The following is a 25,578-nucleotide window of genomic DNA, read 5'->3' on the forward strand; positions in this document are numbered from 1 at the left end:
TTCCTTCCTTCCCTGCTTCACTCCCTCCACTCTCAGTTCCTGACATCAGAAAATCCAGTAAATTTTACCTCCAAAATACATAGTGGATCTTTCCTCATTTCTCCAGCTCTGCAGTCACCTCTCTAGCCCAGTTATGGACCACCTCCTGCAGCTGCTAGCCCTCCTCCCCTATAAACCAATCACTGTCCAAAGAGTGGTATTTTTCTTTACTGAGGTAAAATTCATGTAACATAAAATTAGTCATTTTAATCGTTTAAAAAGTGTACAATTGAGTAGCTTTTAGCACATTCACAATGTTTTGCAACCATCACTACTGTCTAATTCTAGGACATTTTCAAAAAGAACCCCTCATCTGTTAAGCACTTTCCATTCTTCTTCCCCTGGAAACCACTAATCTACTTTCTGCCTTCATGAATTTGCCTGTTCTGGACATTTCATGTAAATGCAATCATACATTTGTGGCCTTTTGTGTCTGACTTCTTTCATGAGAAATAATGTTTTCAAGGTTTATCCATGATGGAACATGTATCAGTACTTAATTCCTTTCTATGGCTGAATAATATTTTATTATATTGATATATCACATTTTGTTTATCCATTCATCAGTTGATAGACATTTGGGTTGTTTCCACTTTTTGGCTATTATGAATAATGCTGCTGTGGACATGTTTTTGTTTTTGTTTTGTTTCTGATTTTTAAAATTTTTATTTATTTTTTTTATTGGAGTATAATTGCTTTACAGTGTTGTGTTAGTTTCTGCTGTACAGTGAAGTGAATCAGCTATATGTATACCTATAACCCCTCCCTCTTGGACCTCCCCCCACCCCTCATCCCACCTATCTAGGTCATCACAGAGCACTGAGCTGAGCTTCCTGTGCTTTATAGCAGGTTCCCACTAGCTATCTATTTTACACATGGTGGTGTATATATGTCAATCCTAATCTCCCAATTCACCCCACCTTCCCCTTCCCCCTCTGTGTCCCCATGTCCATTCTCTATGTCTGTGTCTCTATTCCTGCCCTGGAAATAGGTTCATCTGTACCATTTTTCTAGATTCCACATATATACATTAATATGGGATATTTGTTTTTCTCTTTGTGACTTATTTCAGTCTGTATGACAGACTCTAGGTCCATCCATATCTCTACAAATGACCCAATTTTGTTCTTTTTTATGGCTGAGTAATATTCCATTGTATATATGTACCACATCTTCTTTATCCACTCATCTGTTGTTGGACATTTAGTTTGTTTCCATGTCCTGGCACTATAAAACTCTTAGAGGAAAACATAGGAAAAACACCCTTTGACATAAACCACAGCAAGATCTTTTTTGACCCACCTCCTAGAGAAATGGAAATAAAAACAAAAATAAACCAATGGGATGTAATTAAACTTAAAAGCTTTTGCATGACAAAGGAAACCATAAACAAAACAAAAAGACAACCCTCAGTATGGGAGAAAATATTTGCAAACGAAGCAACTGACAAAGGATCAATCTCCAAAATATACAAACAGCTCATGGAGATAAATATCAAAAAAAACAAAACAAAACAACCCAACTGAAAAATGGGCCTAAGACCTAAATAGACATCTCTCCAAAGAAGACATACAGATGGCCAACAGGCACATGAAAAGATGCTCAACGTCACTAATTATTAGAGAAATGCAAATCAAAGCTACAATGAGGTATCATCTTACACTGGTCAGAATGGCCATCATCAAAAAATCTACAAACTCCATATATATGTGTTAGCATACGGTATTTGTCTCTCTCTTTCTGACTTACTTCACTCTGTATGACAGACTCTAGGTCTATCCACCTCATTACAAATAGCTCAATTTCGTCTCTTTTTATGGCTGAGTAATATTCCATTGTATATATGTGCCACATCTTCTTTATCCATTCATCCGATGTTGGGAAAGAGGCATGGACATATATACACTACCAAAAGTAAGGTAGTTAGCTAGTGGGAAGCAGCCGCATAGCACAGGGAGATCAGCTCGGTGCTTTGTGACCGCCTGGAGGGGTGGGATAGGGAGGGTGGGAGGGAGGGAGACGCAAGCAGGAAGAGATATGGGAATGTATGTGTATATATAACTGATTCATTTTGTTGTGAAGCTGAAACTAACATACCATTGTAAAGCAATTATACTCCAATAAAGATGTTAAAAAAAAAAAATCTACAAACAACAAATGCTGGAGAGGGTGTGGAGAAAAGGGAACCCTCTTGCACTGTTGGTGGGAATGTAAATTGATACAGCCACTATGGAGAACAGTATGGAGGTTCCTTAGAAAACTAAAAATAGAACTACCATATGACCCAGCAATCCCACACCTGGGCATATACCCTGAAAAAACTGTAATTCAAAAGGACATATGTACCCCATGTTTTTGTTTTAACACCTGTTTTCAACTCACTAGTGTACTCTTTTAAAAATGAAAATCATGTGGTTTCCCTATTTAAAAGCCTTCAGTGGCTTCTCATTACAATCATGTTATAATCCAGATGCCTTCCTTTGCCCCATAAGGGTTTGCATGCTCTGCCTCTCCTTTCTCATTTAAGCATCTTTCCTCATCCCTCAATATGTTCCAGCCACACTTGCCTCCATTTAGTTCCTCCAACTTCCGAAGCCTTTTTAAGAGTATGTACACCTGCTGTTTTCTGGCCTGAAATGCTCTTTCCATTACTTCACGTGGCTAGTCCATTTTATCCTTCAAATCTTCATCCTTAATGTTACCTTCCCTGAGAGGTTTTTCCCCGACTACATTATTTCCTATATCCTTCCTAATACTTTTCCCACCTTGTAATTACATGGTTGTTTCTACTGTCTGTCACCCTCACAAGAATGTAAGTTCCTTAAGGTCAGGAATTAAAGTATACCCTTTTCATCATTACTATCTGCACCTGTGCTTAGCACAATACTTGACATGGAAGAGGTACTCCATAAGTGTTTGTTGAATAAATAAATAAATGAGAAAGATCACAGGTGTTGGATGTGAGATGCAGTAATTCAACATGTAGTTACAGAGGTATACTAACAAAAAGGAAGAGCAAGATGGTGGGGAATCTTCAGTTATGCTAACATTTGAAAATCTCGGCAGGTGAGTGGTCAACAGAGCAAGTCAGTCATTGGTTCAAGATGGGAATTTGGTCAAGGAGTCAGAGCAAAACCTCTGCATATAAATTCAGAGTTATGGAAAAAAGAGCATGGTTAATTTGATGTCAGCTCCAGAGAAGCTGGCTAAATTTTCTTAAATATCACCTTTCTAAAATGAGGATTGCGTCTAGAAACCAAGCTGGGGCTGAGATTAGAGCCATAGCTTTTGGGAGAGGAAGGACGCAAAAGATGAGGAACTAGGCAGGGATGACAAACCCAAAACTGTATTAAAGAAACACTAATAGACTTATGCTCTTCAGATCATCAGTCTCCTTTTCACATTTTTAATTAACACTTCATCCTTATCTACTTGATGTGAGTAGATTGTGGCCAAATCACATCATGTTCCCTTGGCTCCTGGATAATGACCGCCGAGGTCCTTTCTAGCTCTGAAAATCTATGATCCTCCATGCCACAGTTTCCAAGTTTTAAATGATATTTCACCGTACACAATTGATGTTGGCTCTTTCTTGATGATTTCATTGGTAAACAGTCTTCATGGACATAAGCAGTGTTACATGTGTCTGTGGGTCCTTGTGGGTCCTTTCAGACAGAGTGGCACTTCTAGACTTGACTGCTTGACTCAGAAAAACAGCATATTTTGGAACCCGTAGCCCTTAATCTACTGACTAGAGATAGGACTTCAGAAATAAAGAATTTGAGTAATATTTAGTAGCAAAGTTGCCTAAATTATTGTTTAATATAGTGGTTGATTAATGGTAACACATATGCTTAAAAATCATTAAATTTTAGAAAGTTAACATCCAAAGTATTTTTTTCACTGAAGTTATTAGATCAATCCTTTCTCTGAGGATTTCATTTTGATTCTTTCTGAACACAAAATTAAACTAGTAGAATAGAATGTTACTGGTACCTAAATTACAGGATTAGACTAAATCTTTCTTATTCTTCACTGTGCAATGAAACATGATAAAAATGAGAATTAGCCTGTACAAACCAGAGATGTGTTAACAAGATTCTCAGACAAGTGTTAGACATTTTCCATGACTGATTAGGTAGCACTGTAATGAGACAGAACTAGTCTTGGATTACAATTAGCAGTTTGAAGCAAGACTTTGAAGTTTTAAACAAATTTTATGGAGTACAAAAATGGTTAAGTGGTGCCATATGAAATGTCAGCTCTGGGTTTCTTAACATGTAACACTGAAAATGTAAAGTTAAAGAAAAATGTGATAACTTTTAAAGATACATCTAAAAATAACTTTTGAAAAAGTCTTGAATTTGGACTTACTTATAAGGCATAAAAACACAAATCAAGGAGAAGATATTTAAGGAAAAGAATGGTTACATAAGCAAATGTAGAAGGACTAATGGAAGTAGAAAATCACCATTTTGCAACCACTATGGAAACAGTGGATTCAGAAGAATAATCAATGGATGCCAAAAGTTTGAGGAGGAATGGGATATTTATGTGTTATCAGAGAATCTCCTTAGAGATTATTTATTAATTACAAAGCGAGAAATGGTAACTTTACAGTGGGGAAACTTGACTGCCACTACTTTATTGAGTGATCAAAGTTAACATCACCAGTGATGGGATAAACTAAGATTTGATTCCTAACATGATACACTGAGAAAGTCACAACATCGTTTCTGTAGTATTCCTGCCAAAAATGCATAAGTCAAATCTAATCATGTGGAAACATCAGACAGACCCAAAAAGACATTCTTCAAAATAACTACCTTGGTACTTTTGAAAAATTTCAATGTCATGAAAAAAGTGTGAACTGTTTCCAGTAAAGGAGACTGACAAGACATGCCAAAAACATGTGATTTGTGATCTTTGATCTGTATCAGAGAAAAAAAAATTCTGTAAAGGACATTATTGAGACAATTGGAGAAAAAGAAATAAAGACCATAAATTAGGTAAAGGTGTTATATAAATGTTATATTCCTGGATTTGATAAATGTGCTGTGGTCACATAAGAGAATAACCTTGTTCTTAGGAAATGAAGAATATCCTTGTACTTAGGGATGGAAAGGCATGATTCTGCAAATAACTCTCAAATGGTTCAGGAAGAATATTTTGTGGTGTGTGTATGTGTTTGTGTGTGTGGGTAGAAAGGAGAAATATGGGCAAGTGGTAACAGTTGGTGAATTTGGTTGAAGGGTATACAATGGTTCTTTGTTCTATTCTTCAAACTCTTCTGTAAGTTTCAAATTATTTCAACATAAAAAGTTAAAGAAAAAAGTGAGTCATTTTTAATCATCTACCTGAGGAAAGGTGTTCTTTTCTGCTTGAGTCACTGTCACTGAATAGAAAACATTTGACAGTGCCAAACTGAAAGTGTGGGCCCCATGAGGCAGAACTGATAGCAGAGTTGGTAGATGAACTTGCAGTATTATTTATCAGTATAATTCAGAAAACAAGGTCGAGTTTCTTATAACTCTCTCTGAAGATTGTTACCTTATGTGGATAATTCAGTTCATTTTATAAATATTAAAAGGGCTCCTGTTATATGTCAAAAACTTTGCTACACACTGGGGTTACAGTGATGACCAAATCCCTTGTTCTCAGGTTATTGACAGTTGGGGAGGGGGGGACAGCTATAAAAATAAATTTAATATGAGATAGTAAAAGTAAATATAGAAAAACAGACCCAATAATTAAGATGGTATTGGAGAGGAGGGTTTGGTGTGGTTGAGGGGAATGACAGTGAGGCCCAGGAGTTTTCCATTTGGTAGGGGTGGAGGGATGGAGCAGTAGAGATTCCTGGCAAAGGGAGCAGTAAGGGCAGAGGCAGGAGATGTAAGAAAGCTTGGATTGTTTTGGGGGACTCTCAGCAATTTGGTATTGTTGAACTGTAACATAGCTTTCTGATTTTCAGTTTGTAATAATAAAAAATTAGTGTTTAGTTATAGTTATGAATATTGATAAGACACTAAAATAGTATAAAATAATTAACACTAGAGAACATACAATACAAACTGATCCTTTCATAAGCTGTTCTTATTTTGTATAATGTGGCATTTTTAAAAATAACTTGGGATTCCTCCTATTTGACCTTTGTACCTTTTGCAGCTTTTGTCAAATTTGAATAATATATGGACTCTTTTTTTTAAGGAAAGAAATTCCCATAATTCTCAACAGGTACATCTTCAGACGCTTAGTGGCTGGCAGATCTCAGTTTGAGAATAAAAATGCCTTTTAATTACAAATTACTAATATTTTGTTTTCAATTGGCAAAAGTGTTTTGGATTATCAAAATGAAAATAAAACAAATAAAACACAATCATCAAACAATGAAAAATATTTACAGTCTTTGAGTCAAAAGCTTAATATTCATATGCAAGCTTTACACAAATCTGTAAATAATACATTCAGACACCCACAAGTACATGGGCAAACAACCTGATAAATAATTTACAAAAGATGAAATAAAAATGACTAGTAAGCATTTAAAATGTCCACCTTCATAATAATTTAAAAAGTAATTTATAATGAGAGACCATTTTTGACCTGTAAAATTAGTAGATATTTTTAAAAAGTATAACTTGGGTTGATGAGAATTTTTAATAATAGAAAAAAATTGCAAGCAATCTAGTTATCCAACAGTGTGGAAATAGTTAAGTAAAATATGCATTGGGGGGGGCTTCCCTGGTGGCGCAGTGGTTGAGAGTCCGCCTGCAGATGCAGGGGACACGGGTTCGTGCCCCGGTCTGGGAGGATCCCATGTGCCGCGGAGCGGCTGGGCCCGTGGGCCATGGCCGCTGGGCCTGCGCGTCCGGAGCCTGTGCTCTGCAACGGGAGGGGCCACAACAGTGAGAGGCCCGCGTACAGAAAAAAAAAAAAAAAAATTTAAAAATATGCATTGATGTAGTATGATGTTGCCTGGACATTAAAATGTTGGTTTTGAAAAATTTTAAATAGAACTGCCTATGCTTCTTATAAATTAAATGTAAGAAGCAGTGAACAAAAAGTGTGATTTCCCCTTGTCAAAATTTACATAGAGGATTTTGATAAGTATACTATGGTAATAGAAGATGTTATCAGTAGGAGAAACTGGGTGAAGAGTATACAGGAACTCTCAGTACTAGTTTTGCAGCTTCTCTAAGTCTAAAATTATTTCAAAATAAAAAGTTAAAAATCATACATAGAAAAAGGACCAATAGGAAAACTAACCAAATCTTAGTAGTAATTTCTACGTGGTAAAATTAAGTAGTTTCTCCCTTTCATTTACAAGATGCTTTTCTGTAACAAATTTTTACAAGTTATATGTTATATCATCATCATCACATACGTATACAACTCCTCTCCTTAAAATTAGAACAACAAAAAAGCTAAACTTGAAAGAAATATACCCTTTACCACAGTCAATTTGTTGATCAGTGTGGCAGCTAAATATAAAAACATGAATGTGAGTGCTGAAAAAGGGTCCATATGGGTGGAGGATAATACAGAGATATCAACTGTGTAGGGATGCATTTTACAGGTGGATGTGAAGTGTGAGAGTAGATAATAAAATAAGGACAGAGATAGATTTAGGAGACTGTGGCACTGAGAATTTTATTTTAGTAGTAAAGAAGAACAGGAAGTTGTCTCAAAAGAGAGTAGATACCTGCAGTATTATATGTTAGAAGAAAATTAAGCTAATTCTCTGGGTTTCTAGGGAGCGTAAATCATAGTAGATTGTGGGAGTATTCCCCAAAGGTTTTTTTTTTTTTTTTTACATCTTTATTAGAGTATAATTGCTTTACAATGGTGTGTTAGTTTCTGCTTTACAACAAAGTGAATCAGTTATACATGTGTTCCCATTTGTGACCACCTGGAGGGGTGGGATAAGGAGGGTGGGAGGGAGGGAGGGAGACGCAAGAGGGAAGCATAGGTTTGTTTTTAATAAGTTAAAATTATTTCCTTTAAATAACTATCTTCATACTTGTTTTTATCACAGACTCCTTTCTAAGCAGCTCAACTTTGCAGTGGTTCAGGTCTTCTGAAGAGACAGCCTCTTACCTTAATGAGTGACGAAGGTAATCATCTACTCGAATTAAGTCCTTCTTGATGTAGACTTTTGTGTAAAATATTACTTGTTCAATATTAAATAAGGACAAATAGAAAAATGAATATATACTATGGTGTCACTAGGAGCCATACCTGAAAAACTGCAGTATATTAGACACTGTGTTTCTCAGTCTCTTCCTATCTCAAGACGTCTGAGATGCATGGCATCCTCCCTTCTATGCCTGGGGGCTCCCTATAGCAGTGATTCTGGGGAAGGTGTGGTGAGCAGGGGCTATGTGGTTTGTAAAAGCACATCACCATGCATACTCAAGTCAATTCTGAAACTGCTCCCTTTCTCCTGCATTGCCCCCTCCACCTTAAGAGCTATTGCTAAAAAAAATAAATAAATTAAAAAATATATAAAATAAAATAAAAAGAGTTATTGCTAGAATCAGAATCCTTCACATTTTTCTTAAAGGATTATTATTTTCAGCACCCTTTCTCATTTTTCTCATTGGGAAGCCAGAGCTTGCTCTTCAGTGAAGCAAAATGGTATCAGAAGTTGTTCCTTCGAGAGGGACCTAGAGGCTCCACTTTAAATTCTGACCCTGATTCCTACTGTCTTCATAATTAGGTTTTAAGCCCCTGGCAGGGAAAGATCAGGTCTTATCCACCTTTTTACTTTCTTCAGTGTTAGCCTTTAACTTTCTTTTTTTAATTTTTAATTCTTTTGAATTTTATTTTTTTACACAGCAGTTCTTATTAGTTATCTATTTTATACATATTACTGTATACATGTCAATCCCAATCTCCCAATTCAGCACCCCACCCCCCATCCCCGCCGCTTTCCCCCCTTGGTGTCCATACGTTTGTTCTCTACATCTGTGTCTCTGTTTCTGCCTTGCAAACCAGTTCATCTGTACCATTTTTCTAGATTCCATACATGTGTTAATAGCCTTTAACTTTCCAAAAGGTAAAGGCTTTTATGTAGTAAAAACATTTGTGTAGTAAATGTTTACTGAAAATGAATACTATTTTCCTTAAGGGCAAATTTTATTCCTTCATGAAGGAAACTCTATTCCTTGCTATGAAAAAAACAGTAAATGCTGCATAAGTACAAATGAAAATGGAAGATACAGAGTGTGTAGCTTAAAGCTGAGCAGCAGCTTTGATCTTTGGCTGAGTATTTTAAAAAGATTATAAGGGTTATTAAAAATAGGATCTAAAGGTCTAACAAGACTTTAGAAAGGGCCCAAGAATGTGTCTAAATCTGCATAGGCTCCTGAAGGCTGCAAGCACATTGCAGTGTTTTGATCATCACTGACAGGGACCTCTGCTCCAATGAATGTGTTACAGGGGAATCTGTGTCTAGAGCCTCTGCTCTCTGAATGTGGATTGCAGTTGTTCCTCAAGTATGAAAACTGGGGAATGACAGATTTAAAAGACATTTTCTTTTATGCAAATATACAGTATTATTAACATTCTCATGCCTGGGGCAGATTACTTCAGTTGTTTAGGCCTGTGTGCTCCTTTGTAAAAGAGAATAACAATAATCACCTCATAGACCAAGGTAAGGATCAGATTGGCACAATGTCTGAGGAGTAGTATGGATATGATGAATAAACAGTGGTTTTTATTTTATTCACAAATTGAAATTCAGAAGTATGTTACAAATGTTTAAGTATATTTGAAATAGAGTTACTGGGGTCATATTATACCTCAGCTCTATTGTAGTTTAGGTTGGCTTATGTGAACAGAGAGCAGGGCATTGCTACCATGTCTAACAATGCTTTAAGGGAAGACAGTTTCTCAAAACCACATAAGTGGCATGCTTCTAGAGTTGTGGAACCATGATGCACTCGTAGGTTGAGTGGTACCCAGCTCTTTTGCCTGTTGCTCATTTGATATTTATCTCCTTTCCTGAATATTGGCTATTAGATAACCTAGAAGAGATATCACAACTTTCACCATTAGGAAAAAAACATTTCTTTCACAGGTAATATCTACTTTTAAAACTTCTACTAATGGATGCTTCTCTTGGCCTTCATTTAAGGTCAAGTAGCTTGCAGGCCTCTGACCTTAAATTAATGAATGACTTTCTCTTTGACATGTTTATTTTATTTTTTTGCGTTACGAGGGTCTCTCACTGATGCGGCCCCTCCCGCTGCGGAGCACAGGCTCCGGATGCGCAGGCTCAGTGGCCATGGCTCACGGGCCCAGCCGCTCTGCGGCATGTGGGATCTTCCCGGACCGGGGCATGAACCTGCGTCCCCTGCATCGGCAGGCGGACTCCCAACCACTGCGCCACCACGGAAGCCCCTCTTTGCCATTTTTAAGTTAAACTCCTTGGGCATGAGTCATTACTCAACTCACTTTGTAAGGACACTTACTTTTCATTTTTTTTAAAAAAAATATTAATTTATTATTTTTGGCAGCATTGGGTCTTCGTTGCTGCGCGTGGGCTTTCTCTAGTTGTGGCAAGCGGGGGCTACTCTTCATTGTGGTGCACGGGCTTCTCAATGCAGTGGCTTCTCTTGTTGAGGAGCATGGGCTTTAGGCACATGGGCTTCAGTACTTGTGGCATGCGGGCTCAGTAGTGGTGGCACGTGGGCTCTAGAGTGCAGGCTCAGTAGTTGTGGCGCACAGGCTTAGTTGCTCCGCGGCATGTGGGATCTTCCTGGACCAGGGCTCGAAGCGGTATCCACTGCATTGGCAGGCAGATTCTTAACCACTGCGCCACCAGGGAAGTCCACTTTTCATTTTTTAATCAATTTTTTGGGCAAGTTTTACATGTGCAATAGATGAAAAACTATGATGATTAGAAAAATCATAGAAAAGGGTATATAGATCTTGGCAAAAACTTGCCCATCTGTAGGACAATACTTGTATACTTGTTAGAGTAGAACACAGAAGCTGCAGCATCACCAGTGCTACCACTATCAATAGAAAATATTCAGTAAACATAAACTTACCTGTGAAGTTGTGCTAGGTGTCATAATAAGAGAATCACATTGAGAACAGTGACCAGGAATTACCTATATAGAATTGACAGATGGACAGAATAAAAACAGTAAGCAAATATCTACGTATGGTCACTGTGGTTTTCATCACATATAAGTTACAACCTAAATTTTGGCATGTGGATAAGGCTGATTATGTGACTGAAATAGCAATTAGAAATAAAGTTTAGGACTTTCATGTCTTGTCAAACTGATGCATATAATAGTAATGTGAACAGGAGCTCTTGAGTTTGTCAGGGGTTAAGGCATTTCAGTTTTGGCAGCCACCAGTGCAGGACATCAGGACAGTGGCAGGGAGAGTGATGGCTGTTATTCTTTGGAGTGCCTTCTTCAAGGCTGACCTAGACTCTGGTTGGGCCTGGTGCTAGTGCCTGAGGCAAGATAATGGCTACTGCTACTTTTCAGAACGTGCCATTGGCTCCCATGACTGTGGGAGGGGTCAGAGAGGGGAACACCAGTATTCTTATGCATGTAGCTCCAGGGCAATGTATGGCTTCAGGGACAAGAAAGAGGAACACCAGTGCTAGAGAGATAACCAAGATGAGACTTGGGGAAATGATTGAGCGCCAAAAATTGCCTCAGAGATGAATAATAAACTTAATCTGAAACTTGTAAATTTTGTTTCCAAGTGCACACGTGAGCAACAAAGCCAGTAAACATTTAAATGGGATTTTCAAGCTGACAGTTTATCCACACTTTAGACTTTAGCTTAAATGGGAGTGCTGCAAGTCACTTCTTACTAATTTCTGCAATTGAAAGGGAGTCTTTATAGTAATTCTTTTTTTTAAAATTTATTAATTAATTAATTTATTTTTGGCTGTGTTGGGTCTTCGTTTCTGTGTGAGGGCTTTCTCTAGTTGCAGCAAGTGGGGGTCTCTCTTCATTGCAGTGTGCGGGCCCCTCACTGTCGCGGCCTCTCTCATTGCGGGGCACAGGCTCCGGACGCGCAGGCTCAGTAGTTGTGGCCCACGGGCCCAGTTGCTCCGCGGCATGTGGGATCCCCCCAGACCAGGGCTTGAACCTGTGTCCCCTGCATCGGCAGGCAGACTCCCAACCACTGCACCACCAGGGAAGCCCTATAGTAATTCTTAAAGCCACTGAAGATTTATTTGTATTAACATCTTAATTTTGCTAAATGCCAGTAAAGGCTATGCCTTATATTCACTTTTCTGTTAGGCAATTGCCTGAAAGAAAAATGTGTCATTGTAAAATTTAAGAAATATGTCATAACTAGTATTTCCAGAAGCCAAGAAACTATTTCTATATCTATATATCTGTAGCTATGCCTACATCCATATCTGTATTGTCCAATGGTTATACTCTCAAACATACTGATATTATAGAAAATAGAAATTGATATGTTTAGATAGAGTTCATAAGATTAAAAATCATATAAAAATTAAACACACACCTATACTTAAAAAAAAAGTGTAAGAAATGAAGGTAAAGGCAATAATACTTCTCTTACGTCATAAGATAAACATCGTTGATCAAGACCCATCTGTTCAGTCTTGGACTTTCTATTCTACTCCTGTGGCACATGTAACAACACTAAAATATTACAAAGAAGATTAGTATAGCCCCTGTGCAAAGATGACTTACAAATTTGTAAAGTTGCCATATTTTTGCATAGTTAATGATTTCTTTCTTTGGGTTCTCATGGCACATTGTATATACATTAGCTGTCATCTTACTGTATTCTAATTATTTGTTTACTTCTCTGTCCCTTAAGAGAATTACTAAAAAATGAAATTATTCTTTGTATCCATAGTGGCTTGCACATTGCCTGGCTTCTAAAAAGCACCCAGAAAATATTTAATGGATGAATAAATGCTTTATAGTCTATGAGTAAGAAACCTGCAGCAACTCTTTGTATATATCCTGCTAACCCAGAAATTGATTCTGAAACAGTTAATCCTTTTCTTACTTTCTCACCTTGTCTTACGGATGACAGAATTTCTATTTTAGTGTGATGCCCACATGGCCACCTCCTGTTGATAACTAGTGGGCACAACTCAGTTTGATGATGGACAGATGGACAAGCCTGCTGTTGTTCTTGGCCGTAAGACTGTTCCTGCATATTCTCTTATTTGCATCAAACATGCCTTCCTTCCCCTCTTTTTTTGCCAGACTGTACATATTTGCTTCTTACACTGTCTTGCAGTATTAAAGGCTATAAGCAGGCTTTGGAAGACAGATAAGCAGAATTATTTTGAGAGATGCATGGTATCTAACACAAAAGAAAAGGACTTGATGGAAAAAAGGCCATAAAATATTGCTATTATTCAACTGAAGAGGTGTTGGTTTTCTCTCTTTTCTACCATAGTGGGATTGAAATAAAGCTGCAATATATTTCTGGTAAAAGAGATCCAGATTATGGTATCAGTTATAATTCATTCAAATTTTATGTATAATCACATACGTAAATAGTAGTTGTTTCAAATTAGCAATAATAAACTAGAGTTGCATAGATAAGACATTGGCATGTTAATTATTTAAACAACATGCAACATTCAAAACATTTTAACACATATATTTTCTTTACTAGAAAAAAGGAAAGGGGGGGAAGGAAATGAATATTTAGTTTCCATCATGGGTCAGGCATTTTTGTGCTTTTTCCTATATTTTTCATGTAATCCTCAGAACTACATTGTAAAATAAATTTTATTTATTATTTTATAAATAAATAAATAATTATTTTATAAAAGAGAAAACTTGAGCTTAAAGGCAGTAAGTAATTTGCTCATGGTCACAGATCTAGGAAGTAACAAAACTGATTCCAAATCGAGTCCTTCCAACTCTTGAATGTATTCTCTACCTACTATGTTTGATTAGCTGGCATACAGTCAGTTTTTAAGGAATTTGGGTTTTTATTATAAATAGTAATGTTTTAAAGGATTTTCCATAATTGTGAATGGTGTCTTGAATGCCAACTAATGTTTCTGCTACATGAGATGAGATTCTTTTTTTAAAATAATTAATTAATTAATTATTTTGGCTGCGTTGGGTCTTGGTTGCTGCGTACGGGCTTTCTCTAGTTGCAGCGAGTGGGGGCTGCTCTTCGTTGTGGTGTGTGGGCTTCTCATTGCGGTGGCTTCTCTTGTGGAGCACAGTCTCTAGGTGTGCGGGCTTCAGTAGTTGTGGCACGCCTGCTCAGTAGTTTGACTCGCGGGCTCTAGAGCTCAGGCTCGGTAGTTGTGGTGCATGGGCTTAGTTGCTCAGTGGCATGTGGGATCTTCCCGGACCAGGGCTCGAACCCATGTACCCTGCACTGGCAGGTGGATTCTTAACCAGTGCGCCACCAGGGAAGTCTGAGATGGGATTCTTGTCCCCTTTTCCAGATGAGTAAGTGGGTTGATTGAAAAATGATTCAATAATGTGGTACAGGAAAAGTGATCTCTGAATTTTTTGAATGACTAGGCTGGAAGCAGAGTGCTCAGTGTTTCACAAACATTCTTAAGGAACTACTGGTCCATTGTTAGATGTCAGGATTTGCCTCGGCTGTCCTTTTTGCCTAAAGGGTCTGTGCCGGGCTACAATGATGGGGTCTGACCTCAGCTCTTGGTTTCATTCTCGTTTTTGACCTGATTCATGGAGCACCAGTGTCTTGACTGATAAAGGGGGTTGAGGGAAGAATCACTCCAGCCTTCTGGGGCTCTCTTAGCAAGCATCAGTTTGTGGCTAGATTTTTTTTTCTGAGGCCCATTGAGATTGTTCCTGTGTATATCCAGACCCTAGGAGAGCCCTTGAACTGATTGCATTTTTTTTGTGGATCAGGGGCCGTGCAAATCCTGAACTTCCTCTGGCTGTTTTAGCACCACTGCTACTCCCTCCCCCCACTTTGGCATGGTAGCAGAGGGCTTACTAAAGACAAGAGATTCTGTGTGTTTGCTACTTTCCTCATCCTACCCTCAAACGAGTTAGGCTCACCTTCTCCGTGTGAAAGGACAGGTTATAGGACCAACTGCTGGTGCCTTGTAACCAAGTAACATAGCTAAATGGGATTAACTCTATGAAGTAACAGACCTGCCAGCTGTCATCCTGGTTTTCTTTAGTAATGCAGACAGTGCCAGAGGCAATTTCTAACTGTGTTAATGATGATTACCTGCCCCCACCTCCAACAAACAGCCTTCAATTATAGTATGTCTAAAAATGAGAGTTAATCAAGACAGAATGATCAATTGGCTAGGTAAAATTTAACAAGTGAGTTTCATTCCAACTGAGTTACAAAGGTGGTTGTAATGTTTGGAAACTGTCTTTTAGAGAGAGGCTCTGGAAAAATTATAATTCTGAAATGCTGGCATAATTTCCGTGGTGAGGAAATGGTCATTATGTTAAAATAGATGTTTATGTCTCTCTCCCTTATCTCTTTTTCATATTTCTTTAAATATATGTGTTTTCCTATAATGTAAATTTAATGATTAAACTATATTTAAACTAATGCTTTGCTATTAATGAGAAAAAGGTCACCTTTAAAAAGTTGATTCAGTAGTGTAAGTTATTTCAGGACTGGAGTTGAGCCCAGTTCCTGTTAATGAAGACTATTTCCCTTTTCTTTTTCTAGGACAGTGGAATTAAAATAATCAGTTCTGTCTCTTTCCAGTCATGATGCATTCTAGGCTTAGGTAAATAAACCCAACTGAAAAATAACAGACTAGCCAGCCCTGTCTGTCACCCGGCTTGAAGCTGTCATTTTTCGTTTCAACGTTATATTCATGAGCATTAATATGAAAAGCCTCTGTCAAACGTTTGCTTCGTGTGTTTTGATTGCTTTAGAATGGAAATTTAAATACTGAATTTCAGAAATGAATCAGGAGGGGAGTGGAGAGAGAGCCCTGCACAAAGTCAGGCAGCTGGTTCTGGTCTTGTTCTGCTACCATGTATGTGCCTGGATAAATCACTTTAAATTTCTCAGCATGCTTCCTTTGCTTTTAGAACCAAGGTGGTTCGACTAGGTTGGAATGGCACATAGATGTCCGCTTGTCTGCCAGCTCTGATCAGTTGGTCATGCCTGCCTGGGGGGCTGCACTGGGGATGAGGGTGAGCCTTTTCCAGGTGACAGGAACACTGGGAACGAGAGAGCCACTTATTTGCCAATACCCAAACTCAGCTATCAATACTTCTTGGGTCATTTTCTGCTTCTATTATGACTTTCATGATTTTTTTTTTGGCAGAGCCACACGCCTTGTGGGGTCTTAGTTCCCTAACTAGGGATTGAACACACGCTCTCGGCACTGAAAGCACGGAGTCCTAACCACTGGACCGCCAGGGAATTCCCATGACTTTCATGATTTATTTTTAATTTTTAACCACAAGAAATGTTCTCTCTATCCTTGAAGGTAATTTGAAAATTTAAGAGCAAGGAGACACAGTCTTTGAGATCTAGTCAAAACTAGGCTGATGTGTATAAAAATGCTTTGTAAAATGTCGAGCACTATTTTAGATATTTGAGGACAACATGGCTAACTAATGGTAAGCTTTCCCATTGTTTTTTTTTGGGACCCCCTTCCTCCCTAATTTTTGTGAAACGCTTGCTAGAGAAATGATGCAGGTTTTTAAAAGTAAATTTCTTAGAAGTTATTCCACTGACATTAAATTAAGAAAATTAAGTGTTAAGTTGTACCGTATAGGCCGTAAACACTGTAGATATTCCAAGAACTAGAGAGCTAGAGTCATCAGGGGATATTGAAAGAAGAGGTAGAACTTGAACAAGGCCTAAAATGGGCAGACGTTAGAAGGGCATTTTTAAGTATGGGAGAGAATTTGGATAAAGCATGGAATAAGAGCAAAGCACAATTTGGGACAATAAACAGGAAGTATAAACTGTTAGGTTTCAATAAGGAAAAATTTGAATTGCTAATAATATTAATATTGATAGTTAACATTTATTCATTCATCTTCCCACCAATATTTTTTGAGTCTTTCCAATGTGTCAGACCCTGTTCTAGATACTGGGGGTATAGCTTTTAGTAAAATAGACAGAAATCATTGATTTTTAGAGCTTACATCATAGTGGGAGAAGACAGATAATAAACAAAGCAATACGTGAAATATGTAATATGTTAGAGAGTAATAACTACAAAGGAGAAAAATAAACCAGGGGAGGAGACAATGGAATGGTAGGGGTGAGCTGCAGTTTGGGATACAGTGGCCAGGGAAATACTCAATAGGTGGGTAATGAATACCACATTTTAGACACTCTGCTAAGTGAGTTATAGATACGAAATCATTTAATTTTCGTAGCAACTTTATGAGAGTAGGTGCTATTATTATTCTCATTTTATAGATGAGGACCTGAAACACAGACAACCAAAGTCATCAAGAGTGCACAGCAATTAACTGTAAGAGCTGGGATTTAAATCCAGGAAGTCTAGTTCCAGAGCTTATAATTTTAGTCTGCAAATCTGGATAACAGAAGTCCTTGCAAAGGCTGTCAGAGGTCACAGTACTGATAGCATTTTAGAGCTAGAAGGAAATTTACTTATTTTCTAATCCAGTGGTTTTCAAAATGTATTAGAGCCACCTGCAGAGCTGGTTAAAACCTAGATTTCTGGATCCTGTCCCCAGTTCTTTGATCCACTAGGTCTGGGGTGAGGTCTGGGAATTTGCATTCTAACAGGTTTCCAGGTGATGCTGGTGTTGATGGTTTGGGCAGCATTTGGGAATCACTGGTTAGTCTAGTGGTTGGCAAACTCCACTGCACATTAGAATCACCTGGGGAGCTTGTAAGACCAGCCCATGCCTTAATGCAGGAGGTACTGAGTACACATAATTGGTCTGGGCTGAGACTCTGGTGGTATTAGTGACTACAGTGAACACAGGGGATTAAATACCACTGGTCTAGCTTAACCTTCATTTTACAGATGAGGAAACTGGGGTCTGAAGAAATACCTATTACCTTCTTGTGTTGGCTCCTAGCATTCTGCACATTGTTTCTTGCTCACCCACTCGGTTCTTGATTGTATAACGTCAGGGGCTCTGTTAATCTATTTGCCACACAGTAAAAGTTCAATAAACCTCTGTTGTTGAGTTACGAATGTAGCTGGGAATGGGAACCACTGAAAGTTTCTGACCAGCAAAGTGACATAAGGAAAGTAATATTTTAGGAGGATTCATTATTAGAAAGGGTAGGATAAAGAAATTAGAGCTGTGATGATCTTCCTTTTGCAATGTTCCTGTAGAGCCTTGCTACTCAAAATGTGACAGAGACCACCAGCAGCAGTAGTATCACCTGGAGCTTTGTTAGACATGCAACTCTCAGGCCCCACGTCAGACCAACTGAATTAGAACCTACATTTTACAATATCCCCAGTGATTTGTATGCACATGGAAGTTTAAGAAACACTGCCTAAAACATCATATGACCAATACCTGGGCTTATAGGGTAGCCCTAGTGGAGATTGAGAACAGCAGCAAACATGGCTGAGCAGGTCAGCTTTTCCTTAAGGCTCTTCCTTGATATCTTTCTTTCCTCCTCCAGGATCTTAATAGGTAGGTATTCAGTGGTCAGAAAGTTTTGGCAGGGCTTCCCTGGTGGCGCACTGGTTGCGAGTCCGCCTGCTGATGCAGGGGACACTGGTTCGTGCCCCGGTCCGGGAAGATCCCGCGTGCCGCGGAGTGGCTGGGCCTGTGAGCCGTGGCCACTGGGCCTGCGCGTCCGGAGCCTGTGCTCCGCAGCGGGAGAGGCCACAGCAGTGAGAGGCCCGCGTACCGCAAAAAAAAAAAAAAAAAAAAGAAAAAGAAAGGTTTGGCAAATACCAGGTTAAACATGTTTCTTTATGACCAGACTTTTTATCTTTTAATATACTAATGCACTTTCTGAATCTCTAAGATAAAAGTCGAAGCAGCTATACAGTACAGTTTTTATTGATCATGGAAGTTAGTCTGGGAGACATCTTCACATATTACTATTTTGTGGAGCACATCTTGGTAAAGATGTAATAGGCCCTTTGTGATTATTAAGTTTCCAGACTTGTAAGATATTCTAGCCCCTGGTCATCTTAGACTTCCTACATTTAATATCCGTTACTTATCTGTCCAAGTGCCCAGCCTTTCCATCACTGGTTCAGGTATATGACTTTACTTCTGACTTACTTTCATTGGCAGAGCCCTATTTGGAAAGAATCATAGGATAGGTCTGTGGGTTCTGTCAGTGCTCGTCTGGGAAAAACATTCAAGAGTTAGTTGCTGGTTTTGGTGACTGATGAAAATGAGGAGATACTGGAGAATGTTAGGGTCACTGGTAATGTACCAAAGTTTAGATTGTGGTAGGAATAAAATCAGGAGGTATGACTGAGAGCAATTACTGAGCGTATAGAGAAAAAATGTGGAAGTTTGATTGACTGTTATGAGACACGACATCTGTCAGCAAATTTATAGCCAAAAATAAAAAGCGAATGAACAGATACATTGGGGAACTAGGGTAGGGCGGTCCAAAATGGCTTTTCTGCAGTTTATTTCCATTGATGGCCTTTTTGAAAAATCATGGCCCATTTTAACCTTGACAGGTTGATTTATCCCATATTCTATGACTCAGAACATATTTGATTTTAAATTATGTTCTCCAATAAATTACCAATATTTTGGATATAATTCATATTACTGACATGAAGTTTTTACTTTATTTTTGGTAGCAGAATACCTACTCTACTCTTAGCCCTAAGAGGAATGAAAATACTTTCTCAATAATACCCTTACTTTGGGCAGTAAGCACGTCACTTTTAATTTTTATCTTTTCTGTTAATAAACCAAGGGAAAGTATTTTTGATTTAGACCTGTCCCTCAGATGCTCAGCTTTATTTTTTATCCCCTTTCCTGACACTTAAAAAAAGGCATTTCTTGAAAAATCAAGGGAGTACTGTTCTTTCTATTTATGGCATCAATATAACTTTTCTTAGGAATTTTTCTCTTAAAAAATGAAATATTACTTTAATGGGTAAACTTGGATACATAAACGTTTCAAATCTGATTCAATTTGTTTCACTTTACTGAATCCTTAGTTAACAGAATTCGTGTACTTTCAGGAGAAAATTTGAAGAGAAGGGAAAAAAAAATTAAAAATCAAGAATGTATTGAATTAAATAGTCTTTGATTTCAGAAACTTCTGGAGGGGATTAGTGAAGTTTAAACCCACTTTTCTCCATCTCTAAAATCTACAGTTCTCAACACTATGACTAGAATGATGATCCAGAGATCTTATAAGCTGCTAAGTCAACCCAAAGAAATTCGATTTTTCTTATTTTACTAGATAAGGCAGAAACGTAGACTGATTCTTTACACAATATATAGAGGATGACAGTCTCTGGAAGGAGTGCTAAGATGCTTGTTGTGTCCTATTGTCAGGCTAAAAATGGTGGGAGATGCAGTTTAGTAGGCAACCCTGACTCTTCAGTGGAGGGTGGGCATGGGAGATTGTTGTAGCTGAGTGACTACCTCTGAACAGGCAAAGAGGACTAGGTGGGTGCTATGAGCATCAGCTGCTGAATTTTGCACAGCGCGGGTAGCTTGTGCCAACTCTACACCCTATGGTCATAGGGAAAGGATAATAGAGGCAGGAATTGTCCCACACGCCAAAGGTAAATTACTAATGAGCCTTACGTACATGCTACGGGTTGCCACTATTCTAGAAAGATTTTCAACAAGGATTGAAACTGGAAATTCAAATTAAGCCTTGGGTTACTAGACAGTACCATCAGCTAAATATTTGTACAACATCCATCCAATAAAGTTTTTATCAGACATCATCAGGTGCCAGGTTCTGTGCTGGCTGCTGTAATACCAGGGCAAAAAAGGTAAACGTTGTCATTGCCATTGTATTGCTTGCCAACTAGAATGGGATGCACATAAGTAAACAAAATAGTGTAACATAGTATATTATGTGCTACGATAGGAGAAATACAGTGAACCGTGGTAACATACAGAAGACGGGCGCTTAACTTTTAGTTAATGAGTCAGGTAAGAAAGGCATCTAAAGGAAGGATGAATAAGCATTGAATGGACTGAGAGGAGCTGGGGCAGGAAAGAGAATTCTGGGCAAGGGCAAAGAAAGCATATACAAATGGCTGGAGAAAGAGGATAAAGATTGTTCTGTTTAGAACATGCAGATCTTGGGAAGAAGGAGAAGTGGCTAGAAATGAGGCTAGAAAAGTAAACACAGTCTAGACGTGGGGTTTTGTAAACTTTTAGGTTTATTCTAGATGAAAGGGAGAGCCATTGAAAAGTTTTCTAGCAGAGAAATGATTAAGTATGTGTTTTAAGATAATGACTCTGGCAGCATTCTGGAGACTGGGGTGGAGGGAGATAGTACGGAGACAGTGAGACCAGTGGGGACACTGTTGCAGAAGTTTATGTAAGGGAAGATGGTAGCCTGTATTTGACAAATGATTTCATTCTTAATGGCTGGTATTTTTGTATCTGGCACACTAGACATTAAAGTGATTTACTCTTACAAGAGTCAAGTTTTTATGTCATTCTTTAACTTAATATTGCCCATTTTATAATTCTTCAAGAAACCATTCTTACTTCCTCTCTCTCATATCTTTGTAAATGATTATGTTTTTGTTGCTTCCTGAATATTCTCTTGCCAATGTCTTTTTTGCTTTTGACACATATCTCTTTTCCACCTTTTGTCATTGTAGTTTCTTTTTCAAACTGGAGTAAGGAAAATTAATGTTGAGAGAGAAATAATTATGATTCTAGTGAATAGGTCTCGGTTGTCACAATTATGGAGAAGCTGAGGTTTCCTGGAAAGGACTAGTAGAAAAAAATTCAGTGGTTCTCAGCATTGGAAGGAAAGAAGATACTTTAAAGACAGACAGTGCTTGTAGAGGAAAGGCTTGCTGTACAGCAATCAATATACTAGGTTTAGGAAAGACCAACATGGATCAACCCCAAAGTGGAAAAAGTAATTAAGGGCACAAAAGCCACATAATACATGTCAAGTTCAAAGGAGAAGCTGCAAAATTACACAGTGGAGTTCAGAGTTTAAAAATGACAGAAAGAGCAAAAGCAGAAAATGACACAAGCATTTCATGTAAGACTAAAAGTGCTGAGATATTACAGTGATAGTACATGGGACACAAAAGGTCAGTGAACAGCCTGGAAAGGTGTCTAATGGATGGAAAGGGTAATCCATTGATTGAGGGGGCCTTGTAGACATTGATTTAAAAAAAAAGTGGAATTAAATGAATTCTTTGCCTCAGTGCTCTTAAAAAGCACAATCTTGCTAAAAAGGGAAATCAATTTAAAATGAAAGAAATAAAATTGTTCCTTGGAAATGTTACCAATCAATAGGTGGTAAAGAAATTTGAATTCTCAAATAGAACTTGATATGCTTTCTTCCAGAATTAGTGGTGTCAAAAGCCAATACTTTATTCTTAGGTTTAGAAACCCTTTTAAAAATGTATTATGTCACTTTTGTGTATTTTGGTCCCAAGTCACTCAATGTAGGCCATTTTTATTTTTTTTACATCTTTATTGGAGTATAATTGCTTTACAATATTTTGTTACTTTCTGCTGTATAACAAAGTGAATCAGGTATATGCATACATATATCCCCATATCCCCTCCCTCTTGAGTTTCCCTCCCACCCTCCCTATCCCACCCCTCTAGGTGGTCACAAAGCACGGAGCTGATCTCCCAGTGCTATGCTAGCTGATCTCCCTGTGCTATGCGGCTGCTTCCCACTAGCTATCTCTTTTACATTTGGTAGTATATATATGTCAATGCTATTCTCTCACTTCATCCCAGCTTACACTTCCCCCTCCCGCTGTCCTCAAGTCCATTCTCTACATCTACGTCTTTATTCCTGTCCTGCCCCTAAGTTCTTCAGAACCATTTTTTTTTTTTAGATTCCATATATATGTGTTAGCATACGGTATTTATTTTTCTCTTTCTGACTTACTTCACTCTGTATGACAGACTCTAGGTCCATCCACCTCACTACAAATAACTCAATTTCATTTCTTTTTATGGCTGAGTAATATTCCATTGTACATATGTGTCACATCTTCTTTATCCATTCATCTGTTGATGGACACTTAGGTTGCTTCCATGTCCTGGCTATTGTAAATAGTGCTGCAGTGAACATTGTGGTACATGACTCTTTTTGAATATGGTTGTCTCAGGTGTCTCAGGGTATATGCCCAGTAGTGGGATTGCTGGGTCATATGGTAGTTTTATTTTTAGCTTTTTAAGGAACCTCCATACTGTTCTCCATAGTGGCTGTATCAATTTACATTCCCACTAACAGTGCAAAAGGGTCCCCTTTTCTCCACACCCTCTCCAGCATTTGTTGTTTGTAGATTTTTTGATGAGGGCCATTCTGACCTGTGTGAGGTGATACCTCATTGTAGTTTTGATTTGCATTTCTCTAATGATTAATGATGTTGCGCATCCTTTCATGTGTTTCTTGACAATCTGTATATTTTCTTTGGAGAAATGTCTATTTAGGTCTGCTGCCCATTTTTAGATGAGGTTGTTTGTTTTTTTGATGTTGAGCTGCATGAGCTGCTTGTAAATTTTGGAGATGAATCCTTTGTCAGTTGCTTCATTTGCAACTATTTTCTCCCATTCCAAGGGTTATCTTTTCATCTTGTTTATGATTTCCTTTGCTGCACAAAAGTTTTAAGTTTCATTAAGTCCCATTTGTTTATTTTTGTTTTTATTTCCATTTCTCTAGGAGGTGGGTCAAAAAGAATCTTGCTGTGATTTATGTCATAGAGTGTTCTGCCTATGTTTTCCTCTAAGAGTTTTATAGTGTCTGGCCTTACATTTAGGTCTTTAATCCATTTTGAGTTTATTTTTGTGTATGGTGTTAGGGAGTGTTCTAATTTCATTCTTTTACATGTAGCTGTCCAGGTTTCCCAGCACTACTTATTGAAGGGGCTGTCTTTTCTCCATTGTATATTCCTGCCTCCTTTATCAAAGATAAGATGACCATATGTGCATGGGTTTATCTCTGGGCTTTCTATCCTGTTCCATTGATCTATATTTCTGTTTTTGGGTCAGTACCATACTGTCTTGGTTACTGTAGCTTTGTAGTATAATCTGAAGTCAGGGAGCCTGATTCCTCCAGCTCCGTTTTTCTTTCTCAAGATTGCTTTAGCTATTCAGGGTCATTTGTGTTTCCATACAAATTGTGAAATTTTTTTGTTCTACTTCTGTGAAAAATGCCATTGGTAGTTTGATAGGGATTGCATTGAATCTTAGATTGCTTTGGGGAGTAGAGTCATTTTCACAATGTTGATTCTTCCAATCCAAAAACGTGGTGTATATCTCCATCTGTTTGTATTATCTTTATTTTCTTTCATCAGTGTCTTACGTTTTTCTGCATACAGGTCTTTTGTCTCTTTAGGTAGGTTTATTCCTAGGTATTTTATTTTTTTGTTGCAGTGGTAAATGGGAGTGTTTCCTTAATTTCTTTTTGAGGTTTTTCATCTTTAGTGTATAGGAATGCAGGAGATTTCTGTGCATTAATTTTGTATCCTGCTACTCTACCAATTTCATTGATTAGCTCTAGTAGTTTTCTGGTAGCATCTTTAGGATTCTCTATGTATAGTATCATGTCATCTGCAAACAGTGACAGCTTTACTTCTTCTTTTCCAATTTGTATTCCTTTTATTTCTTTTTCTTCTCTGATTGCTGTGGCTAAAACTTCCATGTTGAATGATAGTGGTGAGAGTGGGCAACCTTGTCTTGTTCCTGATCTTAGTGGAAATGGTTTCAGTTTTTCACCATTGAGAATGATGTTGGTTGTGGGTTTGTCATACATGGCCTTTATTATGTTGAGGTAAGTTCCCTCTGTGCCTATTTTCTGGAGGGTTTTTATAATAAATGGGTGTTGAATTTTGTCAAAAGCTTTCTTTGCATCTATTGAGATGATCATGTGTTTTTTCTCCTTCAATTTGTTAATATGGTGTGTCACGTTGAGTGATTTGTGTATATTGAAGAAGTCTTGCATTCCTGGGACAAACCCCAGTTGACCATAGTGTATGATCCTTTTAATGTGCTGTTGGATTTTTGCATCTATGTTCATCAGTGATATTGTCCTGTAGTTTTCTTTCTCTGTGACGTCTTTGTCTGGTTTTGGTATCAGGGTAACAGTGGCCTGGTAGAATGAGTTTGGGAGTGTTCCTCCCTCTGCTGTATTTTGGAAGAGTTTGAGAAGGATAGGTGGTAGCTCTTCACTAAATGTTTGAGAGAATTCTCCTGTGAAGTCATCTGGTCCTGGGCTTTTGTTGTTGGAAGATTTTAAATCACATTTTCAATTTTAGTGCTTGTGATTGGTTTGTTTATATTTTCTATTTCTTTCTGGTTCTGTCTCAGGTTTGCTATTCTAAGAATTTGTCCATTTCCTCCAGGTTTTCCATTTTATTGACATATAGTTGCTTGTAGCAATATCTCATGATCCTTTGTATTTCTGTAGTGTCAGTTG

General features: G+C 38.0%; 1 protein-coding gene and 1 non-coding gene across 4 annotated transcripts in view; both read left to right on the top strand.

Moving 5' to 3' along the window:
• The window catches only part of SLC44A5 (solute carrier family 44 member 5), a 373,758-nt gene that overhangs the window by 51,358 nt on the left and 296,822 nt on the right, over positions 1-25,578 (top strand). The window contains exon 2 of one of the 3 annotated variants that reach the window (XM_049707145.1): positions 8,075-8,153. The exons of the other annotated variants lie outside the window; for them this stretch is intronic. Within the exon in view, the coding sequence (XP_049563102.1) occupies positions 8,141-8,153 (13 nt within the window). The 5' untranslated portion in view covers positions 8,075-8,140. The remainder of the gene's footprint in view (positions 1-8,074; positions 8,154-25,578) is intronic. 3 annotated transcript variants of the gene reach the window in all.
• Positions 12,668-12,771, top strand: LOC117196625 (U6 spliceosomal RNA). The gene has a single exon (XR_004476901.1). It is a non-coding gene; the product is annotated as a U6 spliceosomal RNA (small nuclear RNA).

This window comes from Orcinus orca, chromosome 1 (assembly GCF_937001465.1).
Source record: "Orcinus orca chromosome 1, mOrcOrc1.1, whole genome shotgun sequence".
NCBI lineage: Eukaryota > Metazoa > Chordata > Mammalia > Artiodactyla > Delphinidae > Orcinus > Orcinus orca.